General features: G+C 37.7%; 1 protein-coding gene and 1 long non-coding RNA gene across 34 annotated transcripts in view; both read right to left on the reverse strand.

Moving 5' to 3' along the window:
* Window positions 1-12,606, reverse strand: part of SLMAP (sarcolemma associated protein) — a 121,842-nt gene extending 109,236 nt beyond the window's left edge. For all 33 annotated transcript variants that reach the window (XM_045505403.2, XM_045505404.2, XM_045505395.2 and 30 more), the window contains exon 1: window positions 12,409-12,606. In XM_045505403.2, coding sequence (XP_045361359.1) covers window positions 12,409-12,606 — 198 coding nt within the window. The remainder of the gene's footprint in view (window positions 1-12,408) is intronic.
* A 2,910-nt stretch (window positions 12,607-15,516) lies between these two features.
* Window positions 15,517-27,793, reverse strand: part of LOC123612271 (uncharacterized) — a 35,923-nt gene continuing 23,646 nt past the window's right edge. Inside the window, exon 4 of the long non-coding RNA XR_006719490.2 lies at window positions 15,517-16,137. This is a non-coding gene — a long non-coding RNA (uncharacterized LOC123612271). The remainder of the gene's footprint in view (window positions 16,138-27,793) is intronic.

A 27,793-nucleotide genomic window follows, 5' to 3' on the forward strand; every position in this document is an offset into this window, starting at 1 on the left:
CTGTATAGCACAGGGAACTATTTTCAATATCTTGCAGTAACTTACAGTGAAAAAGAATATGAAAACAAATATATGTATGTTCATGTATGACTGAAGCATTATGCTGTACACCAGAAATGGACACACTGTGAACTGACTATACTTCAATAAAATATATATATATATATATATATATATATATATATATATATATATATATACTTAAGAAAAAAAAGTCTAAGCAAGAGTAAGACATTCACACTAAGAAAGTAGTGACAAAATGTTGATATTATTGAGAAGCTGTAGTGCCAAAGTCTTAATGTGGGAGTTGAGAAATGGTTGGAAAGAAACAGTTTAAAAGTTCCATCTGAACATGGGAAGCTTAAGATATTAACTTTACTCACCAATGAATCTTTTTAACAATGAAAAAGCACACTAATGGGAAATAAGCACATAGGTCTTACTATGCAAACACACTAACTAAAACAGTAAAGAAAAATTAAAGTAGTCACAAGTTACTGAGTACAGATCTTCCTAGACTTACAATGGGGTTACATCCCAATAGACAGACCCCTTATAAGTTGAAAATGTGTTTCATACACCTAACCTACCAAACACCATAGCTTAGTCTAGCCTATGTTAAATGTACTCAGGACATATATATTAGCCTACAGTTGGGAAAAATCATCTAACACAAAGCTTATTTTATAATAAAGCGTCGAATCTCTCATATAATGTATTGAATGTTATGCTGAAACTAAAAAACAATGGTTGTATGGGTACAGATGGTTTGAAGTGTATTGGTTGTTTACCCTTGTGATTGCATAGTTGACCAGGAGCCACAGCTTGCTGTCACCACCCAGCATCACAAGGAAGTACTGTACTACATATTGCAGGAAAAGATCAAAATTCAAAATCTGAAGTACTGTTTCTACTGAATGCATATCACTTCCATACCATCATGAAGTTGAAAAATCTTAAGTCAAACTATTATAAGTCAGGGACTGTTTGTACATACTCTATGCCAAACACTCTGCTAACTGCTTTACATGAATTTTCATGATCTCTACAACAGTCCTATGAGGTGAATCCCCCTATTAGCATCCTTTTATAGATGAGGAAAACTGAGGCAGAGACTCCCCAAGGTCACACATCTGGCAAGTAGTGGAGCCAGGATTCCAACTCAACTAGTCCAACTCTAGAACCTTTAGCCTTTAGACACACTGCCTCCCCTGGGACGTCTACCAGTGGTGCTCAATTACCCCCAAGATTTGATAGCAGCTCTATTTTCCCCTTCTCAATTCTGTTAATTTCTGGGTTTGCATTTCCCAGAATACATCATTCTTTCAGGTTTTTCTGTCTTTAACACATAGGGCTGGAATGCCCTGTTCTTTTTTATCCAGAGAGTAAAGCCCTCACTCTTCAAACAGTAGCTTAAAAACAACTTTCTCTGGGAAGCCCTCTTCATTCCTTCCATACTTTCTGCCCCCAGTCCTAGGGGAAGGAATACATCATTCCCTTAGCTCCTTGGAAACAATGATTCATAGATGCTTCTACTGTTGGCCTTATTTGTATTGTAATTATGTTCTTCAGTACTACCTATGGGCACTACACTGCACTGCATGCATGAAACACTCAGATACTTGTTAAAGACTAGGAATGGTCCCAGTATACATTCAACTATAATTTAAATGAAATACTTCCCTCAAGTCAAGACGACATCATTCATTCTAACAATATTTTACTGCACTCTCTGGGTATGCATACCCAAAAGATTCACTGGTGAGTAAAATACCTTAAGCTTTCCAGGTTCAGATGGGACTTTTAAACTGTATATTTCCAACCATCTCTCAACTTCCACATTAAGACTTTGGCACTACATTTTCTCAATAATACAAAATTTTGTCACTACTTCCTTAGTGTGAATGTCTTACTCTTGGTTAGACTTGTTTCAACAAATTTAGTTAAATTTGGAAATGCACTCTCCATCTACTAAATTTATTAAAACAAAACAAGAGTAAGATATTCATGCTAAGGAAGTAGTGACAAAAATTAAGTCACATGGTACTTGAAAAGCTGCTCTGCTAATCCTACCCACACTGAACACTAACTAGCTTTACATAGTTCTACTTCCTACACGCTAACCTGCTGTCACTAAACTATTACTCCATTTAATGTTCCTTTTATAAGAGCTTTTTTGAGTTATATTTCACATACCATACAATTCACTGATTGAAAGTGTACAATTCAGAGCTGTGCAACTATCATCACCATCAATTTTGTAACATTTTGATCATCCCCCAAAAGAAACCCATACCCGTTTAGCAGGCACTCCATGTATTAGTTGGGGTCCTCCAGAGAAACAGAGCCAACAGGATGTGTATATACACAAAGAGAGATTTATTTTAAGGAATTGGCTCACATGACATAATGGGGCTGTCAAGTCTGAAATCTGCAGGGGAGGCCTGCAGGCTAGAGAAAGGAAGAACTGCTGTTGCTGTCTTGAGGATGATGGCTCTCTGAGAATTCCTTCTTTGGGAGAATCTCAGTCTTTTCTCCTAAGGCCTTCAACTAACTAGATAAGGCTCACTCACATTCTGGAGGATAATCTGCTTTATTCAAAGCCTACTGCTTTAAGTGTTAATCACATTTTTAAAATACCTTCGCAACAACATCCAGACTGGTATTTGACCTAAAACTAGACACCACAGCCTGGCCAAGTTGACATATAAAATTAACCATCACACTCCCTGTTGCTTCCTGCTTCTGGCAACCACTAATCTACTCTCTCTCTATGGATGTGCCTATCTTACACACTTCATATAAACAGAATTAAACAATATATAGCCTTTTGTGTCTGGCTTCTTCACTTAGCAGAGTGTTTTCAAGGTTCATCATGTCATAGGTGTATCAATACTTCATTCCTTTTTATTGCCAAATAATAATCCTTTATATAGTATACCACATTTTATTTATCCATTCATCAGTTGATGAACATTGGGTTATTTCTACTTTTTTTGACTATGAACATCTACACAAGTTTTTGTGTGGATGTATGTTTTGATTTCTCTTGGGTGTATACCTAGGAGTAGAATTGCTGAGTTATATAGTAACTATAACATTCCTTTTTGCTACACAAACTTTTCCCAAAAAATTCAAAACTACAAATTTTATTCTACAACATAGCTATCATAGCTATACTGGTAACATAACTATGATCTTATTTCTATCCCTGAATTTCTTTTTTTCAGGGGGAGGGAGGTAATTAGGTTTATTTATTTATTTTTAGAGGAGGTATTGGGGATTGAACCCAAGACCTTGTGTATGCTAAGCATGTGCTCTAGTGCCTAGGCTATATTCTTCCCCCATCCCTGAATTTTTTATGTGGAAGGAAACTTATAACTAAAATCTAATAATATGGTTAATATTTCTATATTTAAACAACTAAAAAACAAAATATATTCATTTTTCTAAATTAGATTTACTTATGGGGGTCAGTATAGATAGATAATTTAAAATACAACCTCCAAACATACTAAACTTAGAAATTAACCAACAAAGGATGTGGAGAAAAGGGATCCCTTGTACACTGTTACTGGGACTGTAAATTGGTGTAGCCACTGTGTAAAACAGTATGAAGGATCCTCAAAAAACTAAAAATAGAATTACCATACGATCTAGCAATTCCACTCCTGGCTATACGGCCGAAGAAAATGAAAACACTAATTCTAAAGGATACATGCACCTCAATGTTCATAACAGCATTATTTACAATAGACAAGACATGGAAGCAACTTAAGTGTCCATCAACAATGAATGCACAAAGATGTGCTGTATATACATACAATGGAATACTACTTAGCCATAAAAAGAATGAAATGTTGCCATTTGCAACATCATGGCTGGACCTAGAGGGTATTATGCTTAGTGAAATAAGTCAGACAGAGAAAAAGATAAATACTGTATGTTATCGCTAATATGTAGTATCTTAAAAAAAAAATACAACAGAGTAGTGAATATAACAAAAAAGAAACAGACTCACAGATATAGAGAACAAACTAGTGGTTACCAGTGGGGAGATGGAAAAGATAGGGGTAAGGGATTAAGAGGTACAAACTATTATGTATTAAAAGAATAAGCTACAAGGATATATTGCATAGCACAAGGAATATAGTCAATATTTTATAATAACTTTAAATGGAGTATAATCTTTAAAAATTGTGAACCACTATGTTGTACACCTGAAAAATATATTATAAGTCAACAATATTTCAATAAATAAAAATAGTGTTTAAAAATTGTCCAATAAGAGGGGAGGGTGTAGCTCAGTGGTAGAGCGCATGCCTAGCATATACAAGGTCCTGGATTCATTCCTGGGTTCACTAATAAACAAACAAACAAACACGCCTAATTACCTCTCCCCAACCAAAAAAAAAAATCAAAAATAATTTTTTAAAAAGATTTAAACAATTGCCCAATAAAGGGTATCTTTTTAGTATATTATAGTATCTGAACAGTGATATTCCAATATCTTTACATATAGAGCTTTTATTCAAATTGTAAAATTTTAAATGATGAATAAATAGTTTGAGAAACTGATCAATTAAAACTCTACAGTAATTTGCTACCAAAATATCTAAGAGTTAATAGACAATAAAGTTTTTATTTTCAGTGTTTTTTTTTTGTTTTGACCTATTGTTCACTAACAGCTTGGTGAGGAGAATAACGATGATTAAGAGTGTGGAGGTGCTCAGGTAGCAAGCAATATAGTGATCAAGAGCATGCGTTTTGCAATCAGATGACAAGGACCTGAATTCTGACTTCCCTACTACCTGTGTAACCCTGAACAAATTCCTCCACCTCTCTGAACCTCAGCTCTCTCATCCTGAGGATAATAATACTACCTACAGATAATGTACATAAAACTCAGCATACACCTGGTAAGTGCTCGATAAAACAATATTAATATTTTACAGTAGTCTGGATGCTGGTAGTAACTCAGAGCATATTAACACATTTCAGGTAAGCTTAACACAATTCACTTTAAAAAGTACATTTAAAATTATGATCCAATAGCTTATGAAAAAAAGTAACAATAACAAAAAAGTTTATTTATCTGCATACCCAAGTAGACAAATGCACTGGATAAGTTCTGACAATTACACACCAAACTATTAATAAGTTACCCTGGAGAAAGGGAAGAGGATATATAAAGGAGAACATATATATTCTCCATATACTTCCCTATTGCTTCAGTTTTTATAAGACTATATTCACATTTGTGTAAATGAAAAAATAAGAATAGCTTGAAAGTCCATATTGGATATTCATTTCTACTTGAATCAACTAGAACATGTCAGTAGCTATAAAATGTAGATAAAATTATAAGCCTGAAGGTATGGATAAAATCTTCCTACAAATAAATAAGAAAAACACAGTTTCTTATGTCTTTAAAATCTAACCCAAATGGTATATTTGACAAAGGATACAGTATAATTACCAAAAGCTTCCATGTTCTCAAGTGCCTATATAAACTACTTTTTCTCCTTTACATCTGTCAGCTATTCTCTTTAAAGGATAAAAAATTTACATGGCAAACAAGTTTTTCCAAGGCTGTTTCATTCACTTGCATAAACACTCAAATCCAAATCAGCTGCCTGAACACAAACCTAGAAAAAATATATTTATTGCTAGGAGTAGTAGAGGTATGTTTAAAGAATACTAGTTGACTCAGAGAAATAATTAACTCGGATTCTCTCAGTCTTTGAAAGTCTGTCATACGAAAAGCTTTTTAGTTGTATACCAGAAAATAATAGCTTAGATTACCTTTCAAGAGAGCAAAGACATATTTTCATTACAATAATTGTTCATTCCATAATAAGATAGTTCAGAATAAATGTATAGCAACTGGCTTTTACTTCAGAGGAAAACAATCTAGATTCTGGTTCCAACTACCATAAGTTACTAACAGATGACCTTGTGAAAATAACCTCTAAACAGCAAACTCTTTTTTCATAAAAGGGATCCAGTCTGTAGTTGCTCTACTGACCTCCTGGGTTATCTAAAACAAGTGAAATAAGAAAGCACTCTGAATATTATTAAACCCTTAAAATAAAAGTATTATTTTGCATAAGAATGGATATATATGTATAGTTCAAAACTAGTATCACCAACCACAAGATTATCTATGATTCTAAAACACTTAACAATGCACCTTGCACATTGCAAATTCTCAATAAGTAATGATTTACACAAAGACTACCTATTGGAAATTAAGTCTATGATCTCAAATTAAGAACTAACTCAAATGACCTTCTGTCCTTTGACCGTCCTCAGGGCTTGCAGAAATACAGACTGCTCCACTGTTCACATTTCACCCATTCAAACATTTATGTAGTGCCTACTCCCTTGTTCTCTCAAGAGCTCACATCTGGCAGAGCAATAGTACATTTGCATCATAGTTATTTTGCTGTCTGTGTCTCATAATGAAATTATATATAAAGTTCTATGGGAGTATAGAGGAAGAAGCAATTAATTCTTCAGTTAGTGGGAGTCAGGGAAGATTTCACATTGGAACTGGGCCTCAAGGGATGAAGGGGAAAGGTCATTCTGGAAGACAAAACAGCAAAAAAGGCACTTGTTCTAGGAACAGTGAGCACTGTCGCGGAGCTACTGCATAGAGTTTGGGGCAAAGGAAAAAAAGCGTAATAGAAAATGGAGCTGGAAAAAAAGGAAATGAGATACAGATTTTGAAGGATTTGAATATCATGCTAGAAATTAATGGGGCAACAACCTAGATTTTGAGCAGGAGTATAAACTGTTCATTAATCGGTAGTGAGAGAAGCATGGGCAGGAAAGAGTCTTTAGAACATTTAGAACATTTCTGCAGCTAACAAATGCCACCATTTTTCTTGATTCAAGTAACTGACATACATTAAGAACCAATCTTACAAGGGTTGGGAGGGAGGATACAGCTCAGTGGTGGACTGTGTGCTTAGCATGCATGAGGTCCTGGGTTCAATCCCCAGTACCCCCATTAAAAATATATATATACGTAAGTAAACCTAACTGCCTCCCGCTCCCAAAAATAAAAAAAACAAAAAATAAAATAAAAAGCAAAGAAAAAAAATTTTAAGCCAATCTCACAATCTTTTCACTTACAGCTCCAAATGACAGACACCCTTCTCATTTATAAAAGAGAATATATACTAAGCTCTAACATAAATACCACTTGAGAAAACCAAACAAGAGCCTGAGAAGGTAAATTTAATCTAAGAATTAAAGTCTAATAACTAAGTAGAACAAAAATATTTTAAATGTATATACCATCTGTATTTTTAACAACTTGAAATAATAGATAAAATATTTCATGAACTTTCCATCACTGTGAAAAGTAACATAGGAGGAAATGATTATCTGCTTTGGATATACAACCTGGCATTCTGCACATGTTTACGTTAATGTGTATTAAACATAATGTGTCAAATACATGTCTTTCTCAGAAAAAAACAGCTCTTAATGACCTTTTTAACTTCTAGTCAACACAAAAATTGGGTATCTGTTGAAACAACATATAAATAAACAAAACCAATGAATGTATGATCTGCCACTCTCTCAAAAGCTGAGGCCAGAATCTCTGCAGTCACATGGGAGGAAGAAGAAACAATCCTGGGTGTCAAATTCTGAGATTCCTCCTTTGCAATGACTTTCTTGCAATGTCCTTGGAACGTGCCACACCATTCCGACGTCTAAACCTTTACTTGAGCAATTTTTCCCACACAAAGCTCCCTTCCTGTCTGGCTCTATCTAGATTCTGCCCTAGTAAAAAGTCCTAAGGTCTAGATCAAACTGCGTCTCATCCATGAAACCATCTCAACCATGAAACCTTCACTAAAATCTCCGGTCCATACAGGAAACTCTCTCTTCGTTGAATCCTTATAGACAAATTAATACACTTGTTTTTTGCTGTTGTTCTTTAAATTTTCTGGCATTTAATCATTTTTATTCCTACTGTGAACCCGGTCCATGCCCTTACAAAATGATACCATATCTAAAGTGTTACAAAGCCTTAAAATAGCAAAGTGGTTAAGAGTTTGAATTCAAGAGTCAGAATACCTCAGTTCAAATCCCAGCTCTACCATTTACTAGCTATATGTACTTGAGCAAGTTAACTTAATGTCTAATCTATGTCTTAATTTTCTTATATGTTAATGTGGAAAAAGTAAGCATCTATCCCTATCTTAAACAGATACTTAAGGTGAAATAAGTTAACATGTAAAGCATTTAGAACAGGGCATGGCACCTAGTACACAGTAAGTTTAGTTACACTAACAGTTACTCATTTTTCTTTGCACTAGGTCTCTCTGTATACTGTTGTTTTATCACTCTTAAATAATGGCTTTGGTATGTCAATGTTCTGCACAGACCTCTCCCAGGCCTTCCACAGCCCATAGGTCCAAGTCCTTAGCTTGGTAATAAAGACACTCCACAACCTGGTGTCACACCATCTACTCAGTTAATCAACAACTACTTTATATGAAATAACAAGGAATAGGCACATAAGGCAGAGATCCTCTCCTCAGGGTCTGACAACTAAGTACAAAAGCAAGGCACAAACATGAAACTATCACATACAATGAATGTTCATCCATAGCTACTCTCCAAAAAGACCCTCTAATCCAACAAAATGTTTCCTCAGTGTTTGGAAGATGCCAAACTCATTCGAAATTATCTGCTTTTGTCTCTTTTAGTCTACCTTCACTGCCTCATACACAAACAGAACCCAAAAAAGCACCTTTTCTTAACTTGTACCTGTCTACCCCTATTTTAAAGTCTAATTCAAACACCATCACTCTCCTGTCATTTAAACTTATATAATATCATCTTATCTCAATCAACTGTTCTCAAGGTGTATAATCATTCTCTCTATCCAAAAGATAAGCCTCTAGAAAGGAGTAACAATTTCTTACCAATTTTTGTCTTTTTCTCCCCTGCCCCCACCCACCACTATGCCCTCCACTGAAACAGATCATGATGGAACAGGTGCTCAAAAATATGCACTGAATTCAAGTAAAAAAGTGAAACTGGAAGTAGACAACTACTACTACTACTACTTACTACTGAGTGAACTAGAGAGACTGCAAATAGACTACTGTGTCAACTACTAGACTATCACCTGTCCACAAAGCCTCAAATCAAATAGGGCCAACCAAATCAGAAGGAGCCAGTCTACTTACTACTGCTTCTTTGTAACCACCCTATGGGTAGATTTGCTTGTTCAGTGGTACCTTGAGTCAACAGAAGGATTAATAACCATTCTATTACCTGCCATCTAATTAAAGAACTTGACCTCTAAAAAGAAGTGAAGGATGATACACAGGGCCAGAATCCAAACAGGGCAATATCCAACTGCTACATCCCTAAAGAGGTGATTTAAGGAAGCTTATTAAATTCCACTTTGTGGCAAACCTGTCACTCTTCAGCAGGCAGCTTTCAAATACCATAACACATTCCATGTACTTAACAATAAAAAGTGTCGCCCAGATTTCCATCTGCCTATATTTTGCAAAGTTGCTACAATGTACATGTATTACCTGAATAATCAGTAAGTTTGAAGTGTTTATTACTTCTCCCAGCTTTTCATGGTCCTCCAATAATGGCCAATGCAGAATGAAAGAATCACAAGTTGAAAGTCAACCAAAAGGCATTTATCCCAGTTTTCCACCTCCCAGGTAAAATGCCAAAGTTCTTGGACAAAGTTTTCAACTTTGTATGTTTCAGTTTTTAAAAAACTTCTATATATGCCATCACATGAAAGAAAGCATCTCATTACCTTCCTAAGATTCCACAGCACTAGAGCAAATTGCAAAGAGCTGCCTATATGGTTCCCTTTCCCTTGCTACACCCTCCTCCCTAAGTACTGAGCCCTTAATAAGGGCCAGGAAAAAGGGGGGAAGGGGGGGTTGCCAGGAATAGGGTGATAAGTGATTTGCATGATTATCTCAATCCTAACAATAGAACCTACTATTATTCCCAGAAGAGAAAACTGAGGTTTAGAGAGGTTGGGGTGGGGAGGACCTTGCCTGAGGCAATGCCTACAGACAGAAAGGATTGAGAGTTGTACAAAGAAATTTGCTGGGATTATATACTAGGCCCCAAGGACTTTTGTTATGATACAATTATAGCAGAAATCCTCATATTGGAAACTTCACACAGAGAAAACAATAAATGGTATCTGGTCAAACTGTGGGTTTTCTGTGTAACTGTGTACTTCATGATACCTGGCATATAACAGATGCTCGGTAAAAGCCTACTGTTTGCTCAAACATAAATTTTATTTATTTATTTAGTGGAGGTACTGGGGATTGAACCCAGGACCTGGTACATGTTAAGCTAACACACTCTACCACTGAGCTATACCCTCCCCACCAAACCTAAATTTTAAATAGTTACCTTCCAAAACAATTTGATTACCTGGCAGGATCTGACAGGTTACCTGTTTTAAATAGATTATATGGTATAATAATCAATAATTATATTTATACCTAAAGTAAAGGCTTCATATACTGAGTGTGTTTTAGCTTAATAAAGCAAGGGTGGACTTCAAATGGTAGAAATATGCTGTGTATTTTTTAAAGGTTTTCTAATAACAAATTCCATTCAAAATTTTAACATATTATCTCAATTTATACAACAAACACTATTGATCTATTCTTGGTCAGCTCAAAATAACCTCCTGTGGGGGTTTTAGCATAAGCATGAGAAACACTGTTCATGTAATCACTATTTTTCAAATAAGTAAAAGAAAAAATCTGGGCCTCCTTAGAGTACAGAATCAAAGTAAAGAACGTACATTTACAGAATATGTACTTTAAGCAAACCTATTATCTGATGAAGTTGGACCCTAACTGTTGCCAAGGGACATAAAAAAGACAAAAATGTAAAAGCTTGTTAAGGCACTAGCAGTTAACAGATGCTTGAATTTGATTGCTGTAAAGAATGGTTCTTTAAATTACTATGGGTAATCTATGAGGTCTTTCAGGCACCCAAACGTTAGTTTCCAGGGAGGACAAAAAGGGTCTGTTCCACAGGTAAATGAGCATCTGATGTTATACAGAAAAATTAACACACTTTTCAGTTCTCATCCTACACACAGAGTAGGATATAGGTATTATGCAAACACACAGCACTTGGGCAATCTTTTTCTCTTTTCTTTTAAAAATGATTTATATAACAATTCCTTAATACAGTAGGAACAGAAGTACTCTTCCTTTTGAGGCTCAGTTTTCATTTCAAAACACGTCTAAAAGAAGACTTAAATTCTTTTTTTAAAAAAGACTTAATCATTTAATTCAGAAAGAGTGAGCAAAAAGTCAGGAGGTGAAACCCGAGATATTCTTATTAGTCTTACATAACTTACTCTAAGTTGGAACTGATTCGGTAGCTTAACTAAAAGTTGAGGTTTAAGCACAAAAATGAGCTCTTTAGGACATTCTCCACACACAGAGTTTTAAAAATTAAAGGGTCTTACTCAATTTTTTTCTTGTATTCTTAAAATATAAGCACCCACATGTATAGTTAATCAGGATGGCAATGTAAAAATGCTAAAATGGTAACGCTTAAAATGAAGAGCACTAAATTCATCCTATCACATCTAGGTAATGCAATAGCTGACAGAATTGGATACAATTTTAGAAAATTAATTTTTAACACTGATTTTTAAATATAACCTCTGTTAAGTACACATTAAGTATTCTCAATCAGTGCTACAGAGAACAGCAAAAAGTGATTTTCGAAAACAACTGGTATATGTTCACTCAACTTGTAAACAAAACTGAAAATGTAAAGTTACAATTGTTCTTGCTTAATTAAATTGGCTTTGATAATTGCAAATTATTCCTTCATAAACATACATCAAATCTTTCAAAAGCGTAAATTTACACAAACATTGTCTCTGCTAGAAAGGCCCTGACCTGAACTCAACTAAAAACTACTGTGTTAACTACATCTCACCACTGAGACACTTCAGCCCCAGTGTAATACTGGAGAAGGATTCCCTGCATTGCTTTAGGAACTGCTGCTTGCTTCGTCAAGCACGGAACTGCAAATTCACCTTTCTAAAAAGACTGAAAGCAAAAAGCCAAGTTTCACTATCTAGTTTTCTAAAACGATTTAGGGTTTGGGATTTCACTGGGAATGACCACGTTATCAAGATGCCATCGCCCTCTCGAGGCATTTAATTACAATACCTTCTCTGTTTTCCATTCAACCACCTCAGTCAAATTTCCACTAGAACCAGGCACACAAAAACTTGGTTTCTGGCCTTGCTAAGTCTCCTCTGGGTGCAGACCCTGGCATCCTGCATACATTATGCAGAAAGAGCAAAGGGAAACGAAAAGTAAAGACTGTTAGACAACGGAGTGACATTACCTTGCCCGTCTTGTGATCAAACCAGACGAGAGCATGGTTCCTTGACAGCACTTTGCAATCAAAGGTAGCATTATTCTGAGCTGGTCGACAGCGGGCCACAGAGCGGCCGATTTTAATGGGCTCGTCCAGATAGACATGACGCTCCTGAAACGGGTGCGAGTTCGGGCGGCAAGTGAAGATGGCCAAGGCTGACGGCATCGAGGACAGACTTGGGGGTGTCTCTCCTACGAGGGACAAAGAGGAGTTCCACCGGATCCGGACTGTCCTTCACAAGCCTATACCCCTATCCCCCCCAAAATTTTAAATTAAAGCAAACTGCACATTGTCTAAGCATAACCAGTGAACATCAGCAACTCTTCACTTGAGTGGGAAGACAAGCCAGCGCAAGCCCCATCACCTCCTTTAAAACCCAGCAGCTCCTTGATCACAAAAAGTCCCCAACTGGCAGCTTTCAGTCCATCTTCCTCCCTGGGAAGAAAAGGCTCAAACATCGGACAGCTTCGGCCAAGAAAACTCCTGGAAGACAGTTTGGGGACTGGAGGTATCCAAGCAGATGAGTCACACACCAATTCTTGTGTTTTGTTTGGGATCGCGGCCGCTCTTCCCCCTCGGTGGCGGAAATGTTGCAGCACTGCAGCATGAAGGAAGGGTCGGTTCGGTGCGGCCAGAAAGGTCCTTTCGGGCGGAAGAAAGGTGTAGCTGAGCACCTCTGAGGGCCTCGGGAGTGGAGGGACGAGAGGCGATGGGGGCGGCGAGGGGGTCTAAACTGCCAGTGGGACAGTCTGCATTGCCCCTCCTGTGCGGAGGCCGCCCGGGAGGTGGCACGGGGTCCCCAGCACGAGCCGAGGCGGAGATGGCTGGGGTTCTTGGCACGAGAAGCGGGGACCGGCGGGGGCGCGGGCAGCGGCCAAGGCGGGACTCCGGGGCACCTGGCGGGCGTCCCCGCGACCAGGGCGGGGATCCGGCTCCGCAGGCCGGTGCGCACCGAGCGAGGCGCGACCCTGGGGAGGCTGCGGGGTCTCGGCCCGTAGGAAGTTGCTCCCTGGACGCCTGGACTCCTGGGCTCCTGTCTTCTGCTCAGCACACCGGCCGCCTCCTCTCAGGGTCTCCTCCGCGAGGGTCGCATCTCAGGGACTGCAGCCGAAGCTCCCGACGGACAAGGAGGTGGGGGAGGGAGGCTGGCCCGGAGGTTGGGGGAGAGGCCTGGAGGCCCCGGGCTGGGTCCGCCGCAGCCTCCACCACTCGCGGCCGGCGGGACACGCTCAGGCTGTGCCCGACGAGGCAGGAAACTTTCCGACCTGGTGTGAAAAACATCAAAACAAACGGCCGTCAGGCGCCGGTGCCCGCCCGCCTCAGCCCGCGCCCCTCTCAGCCCGCCCCAGCCAGCCCCCGCGACTGGTCACGACCTGGGCCGACCTCTCCGCAGACGGGCTGCGTGGATCGGGAGCCCAGAGGCCACGACGGGTCCAGCTTCCCTCGCCGCCGCCGCCGCCGCCTCAGCTTACCTTGCCAGCGCCGGCCGCCATAGTGACTCTGACTGAACCTACCCGGTGCACCGCCACGGGAACGCGCACCCTTCAAGGGCCCTCCTACCCCTCTGCCGCGCCGTAGTCGGGGAGTCACGTGGTCGACGCCTAGGAAGCCATGATGGTCAAGGGCAGGAGAGAGGGCAAGCTCATTTTTAACAAGCCTCCGGGCGCCATCTTAGTTAAGGGTTGGACGCTTCAAAATCATGGGACAACCTTTACCACCATTTTGGTTAAGGGCAAGAAAAAATTTGACCTGTTGAAGGTTTTCTAAATCCAACGTGCCAACTTCCTACTTTACCATCTTGGTAAGAAGGCGGCAATTCTTACCAAATTTTATTCACTATAGTCGTCGTTGAAAATACCAACGAAAAATGAAAACAGACACATCAGAAGGAGATGTTATTAGCATCCATCTTAGCTGTGGGCAACTCAGTACCCTTAGGTGTGAGCAACTAAATTCCCACAAGTCTTAGGATTTGTGCATCTGTAAGAAGACCCATCCTCCTCTTCTTAAAATCTTCTCTATGTATTGTGCCCGGAGAAAAACTCTTTCTTGGTCCCTGCATTCCATTTCAAAGGACATTTCTTCTCATTGGAACTGTCATGTCACCTAGGGCTCCCAACACAGATTCTACCCCAGAATCAGGGTGACTTGAGAAAGTTTAAAATCACGTTACTTCCAGAGAGAGATCAAGTAATTTCTATTATGAAGGACGGGGTATTGCTCCCACTTATAGCATTAAGGTAGATGAGGAGTCATTAGTCTCAAGAAGGAAAGACTTTGCAAAATCTAAACGAAAATTTCAAGAAAAGATAGTGGGAACAAGTTTTATCCATTTAGAGGCAATGGTGGCTTCATTCTTCAGATTCCTTTGATAACAGGCTCCACCACTGTGTGACCCTGGGCAAGTTTCTAAACCTCTTCAACCTTGTTTTGTCATATATAACATGGAGAAAATACTTAATCTACCTGTTGTGAGAATTCAAGGTAGCAATACATTTGCTCGTACAAGAGTAACTACTATTCATTTCAATTCTTGTATTTTGGTGTTGGCCCTGTCCTGAGCTCTGTGCTGGGCCCTGGGGACACACAGGTGAACAAAATCTCAATCCTTGCCCTCTGATAGTACACCTGGGTATTGTGAGATAGGGATGGAGAGAGGCGGGTGACAAACAGATAGAGATAACTTCACTTTGATGCAATCAGGGCTAAGATGGGAGCAAATACTGGGTACTAAAGGGGTCAGGGATGGCCTTCTAGAGGAGGTAACTAACTGAAAGAAGGATGGTAGGAGAGCCACAATAAATATGGTTATTTGCTGAATGGTTTCATTAATTTCCAGGAAGAGGGTTTAGCAAGAAAAAGAATAAGTCTATTTGAAACAGTGGACCAATGTGCCTGGAACATAATAGTGACAATAATATTTGATACATGATTAAAAATTACATACTGTTATTCATTATTACAAGATAAAGTAGGAGTGGAAGAAAGTGAGTCTAGAGAGAAAATGTGTTAGCTTATAAGAACCTTGTATACTTTTCTAACACTCTTCACTGTTTCAGCAAGTATGTATTGAATTACTACCATGTTCCAGGTACATTATTCTGGAGAAGAATAAGGATATGTTGAGAAGTTTTAATATAAGAGGATGAAAAGTTTTCATTTGTTGTAACTTTTAGGCTTATGTGAAATAAAGTAACATAGGTCCCTCCACAATCCCTAATGAGTTCCGTGCATGAATTTATTAAGTCACTTATACATTCTTTCATTCATTCATTCTACAAATATTTAATTAAATGTGGGGAACAGCTAGTGTAGAATATACAACAATGAAAAAGAAAAGAGACTCCCTTGAGTTGCTCACAATTTAGGTGATGACACAATATGATTCTCGGTGTAATCAGTTTATTAAGAGTAATGGGAGCATGGTGGAGTAGTTTAAATTGAGATGAAAAATGAGTAGGAGTAGGCCAGCTAGTCTGGTAGTAGTGGGATAATGAAATTTTAGGCCAGGAAAACATTATAAACAAAGACCCAGAGTCTTGGAAGTAAAGGACTTTAAGGGAATTACAAGTAGTAATTAATTTATTACTGGAACATAAAGAGGGGTGGGCAAAAAGAAAGGACACAGAAAAGTGGTTTCAATTGCTGAAGGACTTGCAGGCATGCAATGGTCTTCAAAATATTTCCATCTTTCTCCTAGAAGGTGGAAAGTAGAGTGATGAAAATGAAGGTTTCAGAATCAGACACTGCATCACCATTTAACAGCACTGTAAATTATAAATTATTTAACTCCTCTAAGTTTGTTTCCTCATCTGAAAAAAGTAGATAGTAGTCCACAGAGTCTTGTTAGGATTAAATAAGATAACGTAAGACAAAGTGCCTACCATGATGCCTGGAAAATAGTAGATACTCAGAGAATGTTAGTTTCTGTTATCATTACTAATGGTAAGAATTCTTGGGGGGTGGAGGGTGGGAAGGGATAGACTGGGATTTCAAAATTGTAGAATAGACTACACTGTATAGCACAGGGAAATATACACAAAATGTTATGATAACTCACAGAGAAAAAAATGTGACAATGAGTGTGTATATGTCCATGAATAACTGAAAAATTGTGCTGAACATTGGAATTTGACACAACATTGTAAAATGATTATAAATCAATAAAAAATGTTAAAAAAAAAATAGTAAGAATTCTTCCAGCCTTCCACATATAGTAAGGAGCATGTTGTATTATCTCTGATTTGTATGTAGAGAAACTTGTTCATAAATGTGGAAACAAAAATTGTCTCTTTATGTTCAGTTCTATTACAATCTCTTAAAATTAATGTTAGCAAACAGAATATGCTTTTTTTTTTTTCCCCAAAGAAAAGCTGGAACTGCTAATAACCTGGAAGGGTAAAGAATCTTACCAAGCTATGCAGGGTGCTGGAAATGCTAAAATGACACTGAAGGCGTTCTTCACCCACTGGTGTTCGGTAGGCACAGAAAAGGCTTAAATTAAGACAGCTCATACATGAGATATTTTGAATTCTAAGCCATGTGGGTGTTCCTTGCTATGATTTTGTATCCATACAATATTTTAATTAAATAAAAAGCACATTATGTTTTGAGAAATTTGGTATCATAGTATTTTCCAATGTGGTAGCTTTCTCTTCCTTTTTTATTTTTACTTTTTTAATAGACTGATAATTATTACCTCTGCTATGATCCATGCTACTTTTCAATCTTACAAAAGCAAAGAAAGAATTGTAAAATTATTACCGTGGTACCATGAAAGATAAACAATTACTAGCATTTCAAATGTGTAAGAGACAACTCTACTTACTTACAGAGTTTATTCTGTAAACACACTTAATATGCAAACTTCCCCAAGTGATAATGATCTAATTGGACATTAACCAATGACATATGATATAATGAATTATGGAACACTTGCATAACTGCTTAAACAGAGTATTTGGATTGCAAATACATGTAAGTAAGCAAACTAACTAAAGAGGAGACTTGGAATAGTCAAAGATGAAAACTAAGAGTATATAACATTTTTAATGACACATACTGGCTTACTGAAACTTAAATTTAATCTTCTTCCCAATAAGAAAGGCTCCTCTCATCAGGGGAGTTTCTAATAAGTGGAAAAACTGTGTCATTTCCCAGGTGTCCAGGGTGGAGTTGCCCAGACATTCCAGAGGTACTGCTCATCGGTTTTTATTTCCTGGTTCTTCAGGAAATAAAAGAAAAACAATTACCTGAAGACAAGTAAAGACACTTATTTTTCATTTAGCAATCTTTTTTTGTGAATATAAAAAGGAGTCAGATGATTAACTCTCAAAAGGATCATGGACAACTAACCTAGCTCCCTCATTTTGCAGGCAAGGAATCTGAGGCTCAGAGAAGGAATTTATTAAATTTATTTATTGAATGTGTATTTACTACATGGTAAGGCATTTTCCTCATGACACCTCTGTGTGGTATAACCCCATTTTATAAGTAGGGAAACTGAATCTCAAAGAGATTAAGTGACTGATTCTAAATCAGCATGCTAGATCTAAAGTACATGCCAGGTTGTTTGGGTTTTTTTTTTTAATGTATCTATACTGATTATTTTGGACTGATAAAACTAATACATATTAATTGCATATATTCATATGAGCAAAAGTAAGGAAAGTCTAAGATTCCCCTCTATCTTCATCACAAATCCTCAGTCTAGGATTAGCGACTGTTAACAGTTTATTAGCTATATCTTTCCAGATGTCTTTCTAAGCCAGCCATATGAGGCATGCCCTTTAAAAAATACCATGTTATTTATTAGTAATGAGAAAATCAACACTAGGAACCTTATTCCTAGAAGTGATAAATACTTTATATCAATAGTAAAAAGCCTGGATTGGGGGAGAAGGAAGGAGAAGGGATGAAATTATATTTATTTTTTTGTCACTCTTGTGTAAGTCCCCTTTTGATTACTGGAAGTATTCTTTTGCTTTTTATAATTAATTTAAGAATGTAACTTGGAATGCAGCAAATGCTTAAGAACAAAAGGGATGGGTCATAAAACCACATGAGGCATTTTCTTTCTGAATCTTTATTGGTGTATCTGGGTTTGTTTATAAATAACTTAGTTACCAATTAAAATATCAGAGATGTTTATATGTGGCAGTTTTGTTCACCTAGTGCTTTTTCAAAAAAATATTTTTAGGATATTCTTGGAAGACCATAAAATTTTAAATCATGGTTTTTGAATATAATTATTTGTATTTCCTTTTAATTAGCTCCATTAGAGCTTTTGTTTCAGGTAGATGCATTGTTGCTGCCACTGTACAACACTGTCATCTATAACGGTCAGCAGCATCTCACTGAAAGGTTATACTTTGGAGAATTGATAATTTTTCAGGGGTATCTGGTCTTAAGTATCCCTTAAGACCTTTAGTTGAAATACAGCGAAAAGACTATGCAGTAAAATGAGTCTGAAGTGCCTGCTCTTCCTCCACTCCGATTCCCACCAGGCAAGTCCAGCATATAAGGCTTGGAGGGAGAAGACCATTTGTGGAATCGGCTGGGCTTGGCATAGGGCCAATTTCATGGATGTGTGACCTTACATAAGGCCTGCACTTGGAAGGACTCTGCTGTCTTGAAATTCCCTCATTTTTACTTTGTAGTGGGCTCGTCAGATTATAGACCTGGTCCTGCCCTTTGAGAACCCATCTCCTCTGTACAAGCACAACACATGAAATGCTATAAGAGAAATTAGTGAGCTACTGACAGTGAATAAAGGCTTCTTATAGAAATGAGACCTTTTCAAGTGAAACCAGATAGGTCCATTTCCCTATTTCTTGGGATCTAATGATAAAACTTGGCATCAGTGGTAAAGATGGTTGCTGAAGTAAACTTGCCTTGATTTTGTGACTTATTTTTTCACTCTTAGACTCTGAAGTTATTCTTGAAAATGATAATTAGAATAATATAGAATCAATATAGAATCTCTGTCCATTAGTTTTGCTTTTTATTATAAAAAATTTCAAATGTACAGGAAAATTAAAATAAAATCATGATGAATACAAATATATACCCCTCTGTGAGTCAAAGTTGTTACTATTTGGTCGTTGTTGCCTTATCTATGTCTCTGTGTGTGTTTCCTGAACTCTTTCACAGTAAATTGCTGACGGCATAATACTTTGCTCCAAAATAGTTCAACATGCACTTTTTAACAATACAGACATTCTCCTAAATAATTTCAATATAATGGTTTTTAAAGTATTTGATTTTTAATGTAGAAAATGTGGAAAACAGCAGGGGGAGAGTATAGCTCAGTGGCAGAGCCGGTGCCTAACATACACAAGGTCCTAGGTTCAATCCCCAGTACCTCCATTAAATAAATAAACCTAATGACCTCTACCCCCACCAAAAAAACAAATAAATAATTTTTTAAAAAGAAAACTTAGAACACAGAGAAGCATAAAGAAATATTAGCCATCCTTCCACTGCCCAGAGACAAGGACCACAAATAGAAAACTGGCATCATCTTGCACCTATTGCTTTGTCCACACAGAATGAAGCATCTCTACTTTTTTCCACCCTTAACAAGGACATTTTCTATGTCTTCTGTGGCAGGCAGAATAATGGCCCCTCAAAGGTGTCCATGTCCTACCCCCAGAACCTATGAGTATGTTACATTACAGGGAAAAATGAGTATGTTACATTGCAGGTACAGTTAATGGTGCAGAATTTGAGCTGGGGAGATTATCCTGGATTATCTGGGTGGATCTACGCTTAAGCACATGAGTCCACAAGTAGATCAGAAAAGTGTGACATGAAGACTCAACCTGTTGCTGACTTTGAAGATGGAGGAAAGGTGGACACCAACTAAGGAATGAAGGAAGCCTCTAGAAGCTGGAAAAAGGCAAGGAAGCTGATAACTCCCCTGCAGCCTTCAGAAAGGAACTCAGTTCTGCCAATTCCTTGATTTTAACCTAGTGAGACCCAGTTGGACTTCTGACCAATAGAATTTTAAGATAATAAACTTATGTTATTTTTAAGCCACTAAATTTACAGTAATTTGTAACAGCAGCAGTGAAAAATGAATACATCTCTCTGTTTGTATTTGCTTTTAGAAAGGTAGTCTTTTATTTTTGGGGACATTTTGTCTAAATGATTTTCCTGTTCTATTTGGCCTTGAAAACAATAATGATTAATGCGATGAGAAAATAAAGGCAGAACTCCTAGTTTTTGCTCTAAAAGGGGGACTAGGTCTATGTTTTTTTGACCAAGGCTAGGCTGGTACATTTACAGACTCATGGAGTAGGGGGAGGAATAGCCCTCTAGTCTTTTTATTTGTTTGTTTTTGCTTTGTTTTGTTTTATGAGGGGGAGATAATTGGGTTTATTTATTTATTTATATTTGGAGGAGGTACTGGGGATTGAACCCAGGACCTCGTGCATGCTCAGCATGAGCTCTACCACTCGAGCTATACCCTCCCCTCTACCCTCTAGTCTTTTTAAGAGGTTCACCTGGAATTATGGGAACTGTTTTGAGGAAAGCAGTTTACTCTCAATCTCTCTCACAGATCTTTGTACTTGTCTTTCATATAACACTTTGTAATGGGGTATGACTATAACATCTTGATTAATGTCTGTTGTCTCTTTGGACTGTAAGCATTGTTAAGAGTAAGGACACTGCCAGTTTGTATTTGCTATGTGCCTAGCACAAAGCTGACACAAAAATATTTGTTAAATGATTGGATCTTTGGCGATGCAAAGATCTGGCTCTTGAGTCGCTATTGAGAAGCTAGGCTGCCCAGTGTAATAATATTAATAGTAATAATACTAAATTATATATAATATATAATTCTATTATTTTAAAGAATATTAAGATTAAAAAAATTAAAGAGAAAAACGCAATTTTCACCATGAGCTTGGGAACCTCTTGGATGATGATTATGCTTTTATAGAGATTCTTTTTTCCTGGATGCAGATTCATACTACACTGCCTAAATGTCATTCTGGAGATACCAATGTGCTCTTGCGTATGTGTGAGTGCCTCCCAAAGGTCCTCTCAGGAGGTCAGGAACAGATTGTCAGGGAAGACAATGTGCAGTGTCTTCACTTCCTGCTGGCAGCAAGCCCCAGAGTCAATCAGGCAGGGAGCCCACCCTGGGCTATTGTGCTCACGTCAGATTGAATTTCAACACTCTAACCACACAGATGGACAGTTTGGGGGCAATGGAGTTAACCACTGACTAAGTGCTGCCCCTTTGCTGGAGACATTTCTAAGAGCTACAACTAACAGAAAGGTTGCTCTGTTTTTCCAGGAACAGTCACTTCTGGGAGTGTGAAAGTGAAATGTCATTAGTTAGACTGAACAGCAGCACAACGAGCCCGAAAAGCACTTTCACACTAAGCTTTGAGGAAGGGTGTACCGAGGTCCAACTTTTTCCTATGCAACCTATGTCACGGCTCTGTTTTGGCACATGTTTCTGAAAGCAAAAATTGTTTTCAAGTCAGCTGTTATTGGTTAAGGTCCTATGTTTGCAAATAACAGAAACTACCCCTGGCCAATCTAAGCCGATGGAAAGTATTGGAAAGACATGGCATAGCTCAGAGAATGGCAATAAATGCTGAAGAAGCAAGTCTCAGGAAGGATGGGAAGCAGAGCTGATGAGCAACAAAAGCCAATAAGCAGCCTCATCAGGGTACCAGGAATCAGCTCACCCTTTTTCAGTCCTTGAGTCTCTCTCCTCAAGATTCACATGCCCCAGAGAAGCTGACTGACCTAGGTTGGATTACTCGCCCATTTCATGACCGGAAAGGCGGGGAGCTTTGAATTCCCAGTAATTCTGTATTCAGTGGAAGAAGGATGATTTCACAAAGCTGTTGCAAGGAGGAATAGGAAGGCAAAAGCATTAAGATGCCCATTTAACAGCTTATTGACTGAGTGTGCATTCAGGAAAATTAGAATTCTCCTTGAGCCCCACAGCAAAGAGGTATAGCTACCTATGGAATCCAGGCAAGTAACTTCCTATGTGACATTAGACAAATCATAAACCCTCTCTGGGCCATAGTTTCCTCATTTATAAAATCTATTGAATGGTTTGGACCAGATGATCCCAAGTGGCTTGTAAAGTAGAAAGAGCCAGAAGAGAGGATCTTCTCCCAGATACTGGGAGATGTTGGCTGACTCATTTGCCAATTCTGGGCTTCCCTGTGTGTAAAGGGGTGAACTAGACTCCTTAAGGTTACTTCTAGTTCTTAAAGCCCATGATTTTGTAAAAGGATAGGTGGAAGTAGCCATGTCAGTCTTTCCCCTCAAAATCAATAAAATATCCCTGTTTTTGGAAATATATATTGAAGCATTAAGGGATAAAAGGCCATTAAGTATACAACCTACTCTCAGATACTTTAGGAAAAAAGACTCATATAGATACATATATATGATACATAAATTTATATGTATAAAGAAAGGAGAATGTGGCCAAATGTTAAAAAATAGTGAATTTGAATAAAAAGTGTGTGGGAGTTCTTTGTGCTATTCTTGAAACATTTATCTAAGTGTTATTATTTCAAAATGAAGTGGAAAAAAAAAAGTCAACGGGAAGGGCAAAAGGAAATCTGTTTCTCTGCGTGCGTGTCCAAAGGCCTTTTGATGAATTATTTGTGTGACAAATGAATATTTGTATGTCTACATTGCTAGATTCAAGCTCTCCAGGGTAAGTTCTTAGTGCCAAGGCATGGACTCTAAGAATGAGTCCTTACTATTAGTGTGACAAAGCTCCACTGTGAACCTGAAAGACACTGGGTAAGGCCTATCTATTTACTGCTCCTGAGGAATATGACTAAATGGGTGGAGATTTCCTGTTGGCTTTTATGCTTTTCTTTTAACAGTTGTTTGGGGGAATATACTTCAGACACAGCATATATATTTAATGCTTTGTTCTTTTAAATATTCATCTATAATCCAATAAAAGTCTCTAATGTCTCTATCAAGTACTTACTAACTTGATTTGAAGCCAAACATTACTACCTTCACACAATCACTTCTTATTGCAAATTAATTTCAGTATCTAGAAGGGTATTCATTGCAGGATCATACAAGCAAAGTACTGGGATCAACCTTAGAGTTGGAGTACTGGTTAAATCAATATATTCACATAATGGAATAGTGTGCAGATGATAAAAAAGAACGAAGGAGCACCTTAAGACTGTATGTAATGATATCCAAGTTAAACATAAATGAAGCAACTCTATATGCATAAATACGGAACAATCTCCAAGATATAATTTTAAGAGCAATGTGCAAAATTATGTGTAAGTATCACACTATTGTATTTCAAAATTGCTTGAATGAGTAAGCGATGAGTGGACAATTAATGTTTTTGCCTACTTAGCATATGCCTGTATACATATACACAGAGCATTTTCTGGGAAGAGGTACAGGAAATCAGTAACAGTGGTCAACTCTGGAGTGGGGAAAAATGGAGAAGAATCTCAGGAAGAAGTATGGGAGAGAGACTTGATTTTCACTTACAACTTTTGAATTTTGTACCAAATTTAATGTAGGACTTAATGCCCCTTCAGGAGTAGATCCTTAGGATTCTTTCTCATCACGTAGCCTCAAGTGAGGACAAATCACAGTAGTCAACGAAATTGTCCTGTTAGAGTATGAGTATTCTGAATATTGGGTTCATGACTTCTCAACTTTCTGTTCCCAGCAGCTAGTCTTATCTTTGCATACAGTATATGCTTAATAATTGTTTACTGAACTGAGTTCAACTGGATTGATTTGCTTTCCTCTTAGGGGCACTTATTAGCCCTTCATGTGTTTCCCTCTGTTCTATCCTAAAGGAAAAAATATAAAACAAACGTTTATTCTCTATTCTTAAGAATTTAAAACTTAGCCAGTCAGTGGAGGTAAATTGGTGCCTCCTTTTCAGAGGGAATTTTGGTATCATAAATCACCATGTACAACATACTCAGGTTGTAACCCAGCATTTTGTTAAGTGATAGATCATATATGTGTATGATCCTATTTTTATCAAATTTCATCCATAGATCACTGTATGTATATATACATACATATTTGGGAGAAATTTCATCAAAATACTTCAAATGTTTCTCCTCCATGATGGGTGATTTTTAATTTCCTCTCCCTTTTTTTTCATATTATTTCCTTTTCTTTTCCTGGTATATAGTTATTATCACTTTTTCCAAAAAAATGAAACTATTACAAAGAAAAAGCATTCAAGTGATTCACTAGTTTTACTCTTTGACTCAACAAATACTTGTTGATTGCACCACAATATCCTATAGTTATCTTTCCTGTTTTACAGTCTGCAGAATTTTCTATGCTTTGAAATACAAAGTACTGAAGCTAAGTACTTATGTCAAGTACGTCTGAAAAATTTAAGCCCCAGGAAAAAAAAATCAGAACAGTAGTTGTCTCTAGGGGAAGGTAAGGATGGAAATTAGATGGGAAGGGGTATGAAGAAAATTTTAAGGGCGATGGGTAATGTTCTAAAGCTTTGGGTTACAGAGGTATATGCATTTGTCAAAATTCAACAAATTTACTCTTAAGATTTGTGCGTTCTTCTATGTGTCAATTTTACATCAAAAGGAAAAAAATACAAATTGGATTTTAGTGATATTGATGTCTGGAATTTACTTTGTTCATTTATAGCTTTATTTAAGCAACTATTTTATTTTTTGTTTTTCAGGAAAGTTGGTAATTAGGTTTATTTAATTAATTAATTTTTTAACGGAGATACTAGGGATTGAACCCAGGACCTCATGCATGCTAAGCCTGCACTCTACCACTAAGCTATACCAGCCTCCTGCCTGGAATTTACTTTGAAACACATCAAAACCAAGATATATTAATGGATGGTTTGAGGAATGGACAGATGGATAGATATACAACAAAGCAAATACAATAAAATGTTATTGTAGAATCTAGGTGATAAGTATACATATGCTCGTTATAAAATTCTTCTAATTTTGCACTTTAACATTTGTCATAATAAAATGTTGAGAAAAATGTAAGTATAAATTATCAATTGATATATTTATATGTTGAATATGCATATATTTTATCCTTATAAACTAAATTCAACAGATTGACTTTAGGAAGTTACTCCCCACCTAAATTCAATCTTCTTGGATAGGTAAACTTATATGTGAGATAATTAGTGACAGGACTGTCTTAATGACCGTGTTAGCTATGCAGTCACACAGGGCCTCACGCTTGGCTTGATGCCCTAATGCTGTGGTCTTGAAATTCTTCTTACTTTTTAAACAAGGGTGCTACATTTTCATTTTACACTGGGCCCTGCAAATTATGTAGCTGGCCCTGACCAATGATCGATAATAATATTACTAACATACATTATCTTCTCCTTTTGCCAGGCCCTATGTTAATAATTCCACGTACATTATTTCACTGAATCCTCAAAGAAAGAATAAAGAGGTAGGTACTATTAATAGCTCCATTTTACAGATGAACATAATAAGGCTCAAAGAAGTTATTTGCTCAAGTTCACACATTTAGCATACCCTCAGTATGCATAGTAGCACAGTACACAAACATGTATTGAATTAGTAATAATAATAGTTATTATTTTTTAAATGTCCTCCCCTCACCCTGTCTTAAGATGAGGAATGCTTATCATTATTACTGTTATTGTTATTGTTGTTGTTGTTATTATTATTATTATATCAGCTCCCATTTACCAAGCACCTTCTAGTAGCCCAGAAAGCTCTGATTGAAACCTGACATGTTCTCTACAACCCAGACTCCTCACCTTTCACATCACAACATCAAGGCCACATTCCCTGCCAGCCTAAATTAGGTCAAGTCTCCTCTTAGGATACCTTATGCTTCTTCATTATAGCAGTCATCACGGTTGTAATTAGGTAGTTGTTTGTTTAATGCCTGTCTTCCCTTCTGGACTGGAATCTCAGCGAAGACATTGATTCACTTTTTTTTTTTTTTAAATAGAGGTACTGGGGATAGAATCCAGGACCTTGTGCATGCTAAGTATGCACTCTGCCACTGAGATATTACCCTTCCCCTAGACAGTGACTCATTTTCATCTGTTTACCACTCTATTCCCAGCATCCAGTGTTGTACCTGGAGTGAAGCCTGCCTGCCAAGGCTTGATTATACATTTTTTCATTTAATCCTCAACCCTATGCGGTAGAGATTGTTACCATCATTTTACTTCATTTACGCTCAGAGAGGTTATGTCTGAGTTACCCCAACATAAGGGAAGCATCCACCATAACGTGGACCTACATTTGACTAACTCCAAAATCTCTTGTCATTTTACAGCAGCCTACTGCTTCCACATGACAATCAGCTTGACATTATTTTCTATCTCCAGGCACCACTGATTCCTTTCAGCTCCTATTTTTGCTGTCTGACCTCTGAGCTCCCTAATGAAGAGGACTTGCTTTCCAAGAAGTAATTATGGCAGGTGATATAACCAGGCTGGCTGAAGTCAGGATTTTATTTTTCAACCTTGATGAGTAAAAGCAGTTGGAAATACTACCTTCTAAAAGTAAAGGATCCAATTTCCCTTTGGAACCAGCTCTTCCTTAGGGCTGGGAAACATCCCGAAGTAGTCTCTTGGGCTATGTGAATATAAAGCAATCCACCCATGTCTAGTTGGGGAAGGCCTGAAATAATTAAGGTAAAGCAAATGTAGATGCTTCAGGCTGTTAACAAGATGTCTCTTAGTAGTTTTATGCTTCTATAGATTATTATTCCTACCAGGAAATGTTCTTCCTTAAGTGTGGATTTAGACTTCCCTATGCTTACACATTACTGTGTATCTTTGCAGAGTTGAGAGCGTTAATCTTCGGATTATTCTTTGTTTCTGAGGGTCATAGAAATGGGATGGAAAGGAATGAGAATGCACAGGCTTATTCTCTTCAGCCAGTGCAAGAGGAGAGGCTGTGAACAAGAAATGGAGAGTGCTTGGTCATGGTGTGGATTGTTGAGTTCCACCTGTGGTGTTATTTAAAGATGGAAAATCCCAGAGGGAAGGGCATAGCTCAGTGGTAGAGTGCAGTGCTTAGTATGCACGAGGTCCTGGATTCAATCCCAGGTATCTCCATTTAAAAAAATAAGAAGAATAAATAAACCTAATTATCTCCCCCACAAAAAATAAAAAATTAAAATTAAAAAAAAAAGACTGAAAATCCCAGACCTTAGGAACTGAACTGATGACATATTTGTGTTGTACTCTGTCTTTTGTAGGACACAGGGCAAGAGAACAACATCTGGTGGTGGTAGAGTTTCCAGAGGAGCTAGGTTTGTGCCATTCTGAGGATTAGCTTAGACTGTGGACCTCTCAGAGTAG

The sequence above is a fragment of the Camelus bactrianus genome, chromosome 17 (assembly GCF_048773025.1).
Source record: "Camelus bactrianus isolate YW-2024 breed Bactrian camel chromosome 17, ASM4877302v1, whole genome shotgun sequence".
In the NCBI taxonomy this organism is placed as follows: domain Eukaryota; kingdom Metazoa; phylum Chordata; class Mammalia; order Artiodactyla; family Camelidae; genus Camelus; species Camelus bactrianus.